The sequence below is a fragment of the Chlorocebus sabaeus genome, chromosome 21, assembly GCF_047675955.1.
Source record: "Chlorocebus sabaeus isolate Y175 chromosome 21, mChlSab1.0.hap1, whole genome shotgun sequence".
NCBI lineage: Eukaryota > Metazoa > Chordata > Mammalia > Primates > Cercopithecidae > Chlorocebus > Chlorocebus sabaeus.
Window position 1 is genome coordinate 123,370,089 of NC_132924.1, and position 8,119 is coordinate 123,378,207.

The 8,119-nt window shown below is 46.2% G+C and overlaps 1 protein-coding gene across 2 annotated transcripts; it reads left to right on the plus strand.

The window, feature by feature from the left end:
- Positions 1 to 314: 314 nt before the first annotated feature.
- On the plus strand, positions 315 to 5,063 carry GIMAP1 (GTPase, IMAP family member 1). 2 transcript variants are annotated; one of them, XM_007983444.3, is made up of 3 exons: positions 315 to 414; positions 2,742 to 2,790; positions 3,742 to 5,063. In XM_007983444.3, the coding sequence occupies exons 2-3, from the start codon at positions 2,748 to 2,750 to the stop codon at positions 4,617 to 4,619; spliced, it is 921 nt and encodes a 306-aa protein (XP_007981635.1). In that variant the 5' UTR covers positions 315 to 414; positions 2,742 to 2,747; the 3' UTR covers positions 4,620 to 5,063. The 2 variants fall into 2 exon arrangements, with proteins under 2 accessions (XP_007981635.1, XP_007981636.1); XM_007983445.3 differs by having other exon boundaries at positions 362 to 527.
- The last annotated feature ends 3,056 nt before the right edge of the window (positions 5,064 to 8,119 follow it).

Consider the following 8,119-nt stretch of genomic DNA (forward strand, 5'->3'; position numbering starts at 1 on the left):
GACTCTCTGGGCCTATTTTATATGGGGAAACGTCCCTAAAGGGCAAAAGGCAACTGAAGGTTAGCTTAGTAATCAATTTTAGAAGAACAGTCAGGCCTCAGGGACTAAACATTCCTCCCTTCTTAGGGCATGGCAAGATATTTGATATCATGAGGTCCTGCTGGAGACATATAACCTCAGTCACAGCAGAAAGTAGAGTCGGTAGGAGAAGTATTGCCAATTCACAGCTCAATGGGAAATGTTTCTGTCTCTTTAAATCGTAACCATGGGGCCCACCCTGAGCTTCCTGATTTCTGAAGTCTGAGTGATTTCCTCTGTGTGCTGAGAGGAAAGAGCCTTCTGCACTCACAGCCGAAGGGAAGGCAGCAGGTTGGGGCTTCTTGTGGCCAACTTCAGAGCCTGTCACCAGGAAAGGTGAGCCTGAGCCTGGGAGTGGCGGGGGCTGGGGGTCCTCTGAGAACCAGAAAGAACGTGATTCCTAGAGTGTTTACTGCCTGAGCACTTGCATTCTACAAGGCATCACGCAGGTGAGCAATTTCTGGAACAATCAAAGACATGCTTCCAGGTTTTTAAGTAGGCAAAGTTCAGAGGAAATTTTAGGATCATCTTCTCCAGCTCTGGAGCACACACGTTCTTGGTGGGGAGTGAAACCTGTCTCCTCCCACTTCCCTTAATAAAGTAAGAGAAGAGTGTGCTGGAACCACCTCCAGGAATAAAATACAGTTTGAAAGGCATTAAACATTCCTCAAGCTCCCTATTGAGCAAAGGCAAAAGATACTTCTGTGGCCCCGTAAGCCATCTAACCTCAGAGTGAGTTACAACATGACAAGACTGGGTACATTTGAACTCTCCTCCTCACTGTCCACAAAAGGGGCCCCTGAGGAGATATCTGAGATTAATATCTTGGTCTTCATCCTCTTTCCCTGGATGGTCCCTTTAACATCTGCTCCCTTAATTCAAGCTTCTCCTGCTCCAGTAACGGGGACACCTTAAATTCCCACCTGTACAATAAAGGGGGTTGCAAAAATGACTGATGTCCAAGTTCTGAGCTGTGGACATCAGAAACATTTAATTCATGAATCAGAATCTCTGAGGATGGATCCAAGAGCTGTACATTTTTAAAGAACATTCACGTAATTCTGAGAAACAGCACATTTGAGTGGCAAAGAACTCAATAAACTTTGAGGTCTCTTAAAGTATTAGGAATATAGGATCCTACAAGTGTACATTCCTCAATGATTAAGGGCCATTTGTCACCTCAGAGTTCAGCTGGGTCTTACTTTCCTCTAAAAAAATCTATTTAAAATCATTTCAACCCCTGTTCCAAACTATGGAAAATTCCAGCGGGCTATCCAGAGTTCTGTGGACTCCCTGCAGCACACATTCTCATTTTCTTGGTTGACAAGGACATTTTGCTTCATCTAAATTATTTTCTCCGAATCTTGCAGCTGTTTCTTCATTTCTGCTCTGATGTCATTGATGATCGTCTGTTCATTCCTACACGCAAAATAATTAATCACATAAGGCCCATGCAGTGAATCTTATTGAAGGTTTTGGGCAGGGCCAGGAGAGTTCCTGCAGAAACAGAAACAGCTCTAGATTTAATAGAGGATGAGGCAAACCTGTTCTCCAAGTCCTTCGATCAAAGACAAGTTACTTAGCCAGCCTCTGTCTCCGCCCTTCCTTCATGTGTGGTGCCAATGGGAGAGAACACAGGTACCTGAGTGACCAGGGTGCGAGACACAAAGAGTTTGACATGGATGGTGAGGCACAGACAGATGGTCGGGGAGGATCAATAGTCCTAGGAGGGGAAGCAGACTGGGTTGGCAAGGCCCTGAAATCTGCTGATCGTGAAGTAGCTGACCGAGTGGGGGATTGTCTGGGAATGAGGCTGGAGACATAGATGCAGGGAGAAGTGCATTTGTGTTCAGGAGCTTGTGTGATTAGGCAAACTGGATCAGAGAGTGTTTAGCTGTATTACATAATGTTAGATTTCGGCATAATCAGATTTGGAAGGGAAGACAACTTCAGGAGTTGAAGGGGAGTGTTCAAGTCTCTCCAGCACAGACATCGTATTTAGACATCTCTAGACAAACAAAACTATTTGATTTTAAGAAAACAGAGTCAGCGGCCCTCCAGATCTACTTGGGAGATCTGTTCAATTTCCAAAAGAAAAATCCCAATTTTCTTCTTTTTTCCCAGGCCGGCCACTTGAAGGTGGGTGCCTAAGTCACTGGGCAAATTTTCTGGTTCTGAGGGTTTACCTAATCTTCCCCCGGCTGCTGAATCCCCTGATATCTCTAGCTTATGTCAGTGATACAGAATCACCCGGGGAAAAAGTAATGCCTAAAGCCCATTGGCATTGAGTAAATATTATAACCTACCCTCTGCTTTTTGCTTTTGGAGTTCCTGAAAAGAAAAATCCAGCCCCACCCAGTGTTCTCACAGCATCATACCAACTCAAGGGCAGGGTGTTGGCCCTTCCAAGGCCATTCTCTCAAGTACTTAAAGAAGGATTAGCACAATGTATTATATTTGACGAAATTTACCTGTCTTCTCTCTAGCCACCTGCCCTTCTGCCAAGACATACACCTAGATTTTTAGATCCTTGCAGGCAAAAACCATGTCTTTCCACTGTGCTGTCACCAGCTCTTCGGACTTTGCCTGACACACTGTAGATGGTTATGCCCATTTGAGGAATAAATAAATGAATTAACAAATTGTGTTTGGTACCCTTCCAGGTAAGCATGGGAGGAAGGAAGATGGCGAGAGATGAAGAAAATATCTATGGTAAGACCATATCTCTACACCTCATACTTGCCCCCCTAGGCTTCAGCTTAAGATAATGAGAATGGGGCTTCCTCAAGACTGAATAGAGATAAGTTCCAGAGATGTCTCAACCCTGGGATGACAGCACTAGCCCTGAGATTTGCATTTTAGCTGGATCTCTGCTGTGAAAAGTTAAGTTCTTTGACTAGCCGGCTCCCTTGGTTCCGCGGTATAAAATAAGGATAATAAGCCTACTCTGATCACCACAGAAGAAGTGCAGAGGGGATCAAATCATGCACTACAGTGAACATAAGATTTGCGAGGTAGAATGTTTACAGAACAAGGATAGAGGGTTAAAACAGATATTCTTTTTAGGCAGCCAGTTTAAGAGAGAAAGAAGAGAGGAAGGAGAGAAAGAGGAAGAGAAGGAGGGAAGAAGGAAAGAGGGCTTATCTCACCCCCTCAACAGGCCTCTGAGAAACAGGCCTCTATTATCACTCCCATTTTTGCCGAAGAGGCTTAATACTTAGATTATGCAACTTCCCCAAGGTTACACAACTAGCACATGGTGGGGCTGTGATTCAAACCAGGGTAGCTGGAACTCCACACAGCTCTTCCCTACCGGGCAGTACTGCCCCCACGGCCTTTCTCTGGGGATAGTCTCTGGGAGAATATTTCAGAGTGCATCGAAATTTTCAAATACTAAATAAATATGTCTGCATGTGTGTGGCTGACCAGAAATGTCAGAACTATTGGGCTGGATTGATAAAGGAACATTTCTATGATAATCAGCTGTAGTTGGAGCATCTACAGGTGCAGGCAGACAACCTAAATACAAAAGGAAAAGGTGGAAATGAACGCCTACGGGCTCAAATCTCTATTCTTAACCACTTATGCTAAAGGCAAGAAGATTCCAGTTCCCAAGGGAAAGTTAGTTAAACTTAAGTAAGATTATAACACTTGGTCTCACAGGTTTAGAAGAGACCACTTGGTCCCGGCAGGATCCCACGCTGAGGCTCCTCCTTGTTGGGAGAACAGGGGCCGGAAAGAGCGCCACTGGGAACAGCATCCTGGGCCAGAAACGGTTCCTCTCCAGGCTGGGGGCCACGTCTGTGACCAGGGCCTGCACCACGGCCAGCCGCAGGTGGAACAAGTACCACGTGGAAGTCGTGGACACTCCGGACATTTTCAGCTCCGAAGTGTCTAAGACAGACACCGGCTGTGACGAGAGAGGTCGCTGCTACCTGCTCTCGGCCCCCGGGCCCCACGCGCTGCTCCTGGTGACCCAGCTGGGCCGGTTCACCGCCCAGGACCAGCAAGCAGTGAGGCAGGTGAGGGACATGTTCGGGGAGGACGTCTTGAAATGGACTGTCATCGTCTTCACCAGGAAGGAGGACCTGGCTGGGGGCTCCCTGCAAGATTACGTGTGCAGCACAGAGAACCGGGCCTTGCGCGAGCTGGTGGCCGAGTGCGGGGGCCGTGTCTGTGCCTTTGACAACCGGGCCACCGGCCGGGAGCAAGAAGCCCAGGCGGAGCAGCTGCTGGGGCTGGTGGAGGGCCTGGTGCGGGAGCACAAGGGCGCCCACTACTCCAACGAGTTGTACGAGCTGGCGCATCTCCTGCGCTGGGCAGGCCCGGAGGAGCGGCTCAAGAGGGTGGCGGAGGGCGTGGCCGCCCGCATGCGGAGGAGGCCATGGGGCGCCTGGCTGCGGGCCGGGCTGTGGGCGTGGCCGAAGCCGCCCTGGAGCTGGAGGCTGAGCCTGGCACTGCTGCTGGGGGGCGCACTCCTGTTCTGCGTGCTGCTCCACAGGCGTTGGTCGGCGGCCTTTGCGGAGGTCGGGCCTGACTGACACTGCAGGTCCTAAAACCGAAGGCAACTTGGTCAAGAGAGGCTGAATTCTTGGAGCTGAAAGGACAACTTTATTCCAACGGAAGGAATCCTGTAGTTTCAGGCACAGTTTTAATGACACAGAAAACTTTGAATGCTGCATCATCTTTGCAACTTTGCCAAGGCTCAGAGCTTTTAAGTTTTTAACTCATTTTAAATGATGTGTATGCAGAGTTTTCAATTTGTCTAACATAACTTCCTTTGGTAGTTTTGGTAGTGTAATGTCAAGTAGCTTCTGGTGGGGACAAATGCGTGGCACAGGGGAAACAAGTGCCTTTATTTTTGAACTTTTTAAAAAATTTAGACTGCCCCACCTTGATAAATTTCTAGTTCATATACATGAGTAGATATGTTCTTTTGTGGTTCTTGTTGACTGTTACCATCAATAAAAGAAATGTGGGCATTATACATGTTAATGTTACTTCTGCGACATCAGTTTATTAGTACAATGATTTACTACCAAAAAGATGAATGTAACTGTACTGTTACAAAGCAGAAAATAAGTTTCCACTTTTCTAGAACATATTATGGTTCGTGGCATTCCAGAATGAAGTAGGGGCCAGGTAAGGTGGCTCACGCCTGTAATCCCAACACTTTTGGAGGCCTAGGCAGGCGGATCACCTGAGGTCAGGAGTTCGAGACCAGCCTGACCAACATGGTGAAACCCCATCTCTACTAAAAATACAAAAATTAGCCAGACGTGGTAGCACTCGCCTGTAATCCCAGCCACTCAGGAGGCTGAGATGGGAGAATCGCTTGATGCAGTGAGCCGAGATCGTGCCACTGCACTCCAACTTGGATGACAGAGCAAGAATCTGTTTCAAAAAGAAAGAAAGAAAGAAAGATAGCCGGGCGCGTGGCTCAAGCCTGTAATCCCAGCACTTTGGGAAGCCGAGACGGGCGGATCACGAGGTCAGGAGATCGAGACTGTCCTGGCTAACACGGTGAAACCCCGTCTCTATTAAAGAATACAAAAAACTAGCCGGGCGAGGTGGCGGGCACCTGTAACCCCAGCTACTCGGGAGGCTGAGGCAGGAAAATGGCGTAAACCCAGGAGGCGGAGCTTGCAGTAAGCTGAGATCCGGCCACTGCACTTCAGCCCAGGTGACAGAGGGAGACTCTGTCTCAAAAAAAAAAAAAAAGAAAGAAAGAAAGAAAAAAAGTAGGATACTGGGAAAATAACGTATAATATCTCCTATATGGTTTTTCATATTTTTGTCACACACACACACACACACACACACACACACACACACACAGAGTCTGTATCTCCAGCTCCACTCTGGTTATGGAGAAGAGGCAGAGCACCAGGTGCATAGGCTGAGACTGCAGACACCTGACCATCCTATTACTGTGAGGCAAAAGCATGCGGTATTTTTCGGGATGGGCCTGTCCAGGAAGGTTCTTGAATGCCAGATGATTAGAAAATGTGAGGCTGACTGGTTGTGCGAATCAAACAATAGGATTTCCTTATTTCTACTTCTGAGCATAATGAGAACCCTTTAAGGGAACTCATTGTCTTTAAATCAGCCAACTCTAGTGAGATCATGGAGACACAGGAAGCAGGTATTCACATTAGCCCCAATCAAGGGGAAAAGGAGGAGGAAGGGAGTGTGCGCAGGCGCCCTAGGGTCTTCCCCAGCACACGTTGGGAAGGAGGGGTCTGCAAGCATGCGCACAAATACCAGGTCAAGCTAAGGACTGCAGGAGGTTCCAGGTGGGCTGCAGGCTTCGGGCAGGCTATGGTCAGGGGTCCTGAGGGCCTTGGTGACGTTCCAGGGAGTTGGACTTTTTGAAGCGTGGCTCAAGTAAAACCCATGTTTAATTCCTGCCTTTCGCTTCCTCAGCAGCCATACTGGGCCTTGTAGGGGCCTCGAGCCAGGCAGGGATTCCTTTGATGATCGGAGGGGGCAGCAGGGAGGGCACAGTGTGGTCGTCCATGGCCACTTGCGCACGAACCAGTGCTGCTGGTGGTGGTAGAGAACAAGTTTTATCAAAGTGGTAGAGAACAACAGCAGCAACAAACGTATTGCTCTTTGTGGAGCAGGGCTGCCCCATAGGCAGTGTGCCCAGAGTAGCAGCTCGGAAGCAGTTCTGCAATCATATTTATACCCACTTTCAATGATATGCAAATTAAGGGGTGGATTATGCCAAAATTTCTAAAAAAAAAAAAAAAGGTGATAACTTCCAGGTCATGAGATTGTTGCCATGGAAAGGAGCCATAACTTCCAGGTGTTGCCTTAGCAATGGTAACCTGACATGGCACTGGTGAGTGTGTTTTATGGAGAGACTTCATAAAACCTCTTCCCTTTCAGCTCGTCTTCAGTGTGGTCTGGAGCCCAATCCCCACCTCCAGAGTCGAGTCCTGCCTCCTCTCAGTAATAAAAAGTAGTAGTATATGGTTAATTGTCAAATACGTTTGCAAAGTGTAATCAAAGATACATTACCAATCTGAATCTCAAAATGTGCTATCATCTTTGAATTTGAATAATATATTATTAAAGAAGTTACAGTTTTCCTTTACATTCAATAACATTTCTTTAGTGGTTTTCTTTTTCAGTTACTTTGATTATGATCTTTTTTTTTTTTCCATCTTTGTATCCCTGTTATACAACCCAGTGCCTGGCATATAAAGTGGGATCAACAAATGTTTGGAAAATGAATTGTAAGGTTGACTTTCCTGTACCTTTTTAATATTAGGTTTCCAACTACCATACTTTTGACCATTTTCTAAATTTTCTACCCTAGATAACAGAAAATTATTTCATGCAAGCATGCCATTGTATTAATGATACTCTTCTGCCCTAAGGAAATTTACTTCCCTTCAAGCACAGGGTCCCCCCAAATTACTGTATTTCCACCCCCTTTCAGTTATTTTATCCTTTTCTCCTACTACAGAACAGTTGGCATTCACCATTCCCTTCAGTAAAGTCTTTTTTTAGTCTGTGGCTTAAAGGATGCTTTTTCCCCCATAGCTCAAGGTTAGGCCTTGTAACCTCAGTTATGTAATTTGAGTGATTTGATAGCACAAATCAATTTTATATTTAAATTGCAGCATAAAACAGCACTGCCTCCTGTAGAAAAACTTGCTTGCTAATTTTAACCAGACATAGGGTAAAAATACTGTCCAATACCTCAAAAATTATATGAATATATATCCATTTCAATTGTGTCCCCCTTCCTCTCCTCTCCTTTTATCTCTTCAAGGATAAAAATGTATGGATCGTGTGCTGATGATGTTTCTGTTCATATTTCTGTGCCCTGGTACCTGGATCAGCTTTTGTTCTACAAAAAAAGACTTGTATCTGGCTTATTTCTGAAAGCTAGCATTGGCCATGATTAACTTTTAGAGCAAAAGATTTCAGGCAACGAGTACATTCTTACATATTCTTACACAATGAATATTCCGTTCCAGCCCACACAATAGCCCTAACAGATACCAGTGCTCCTTCCAGAGATTCA

What these genes read in the sequence shown, in the direction of transcription:
- GIMAP1 (XM_007983444.3), top strand. Translation starts at nt 2,748, where the DNA reads ATGGGAGGAAGGAAGATGGCGAGAGATGAAGAAAATATCTATG. An exon ending in AGATGAAGAAAATATCTATG is followed by an intron (nt 2,791 to 3,741) that starts GTAAGACCATAT and finishes TTGGTCTCACAG; the next exon opens with GTTTAGAAGAGACCACTTGG.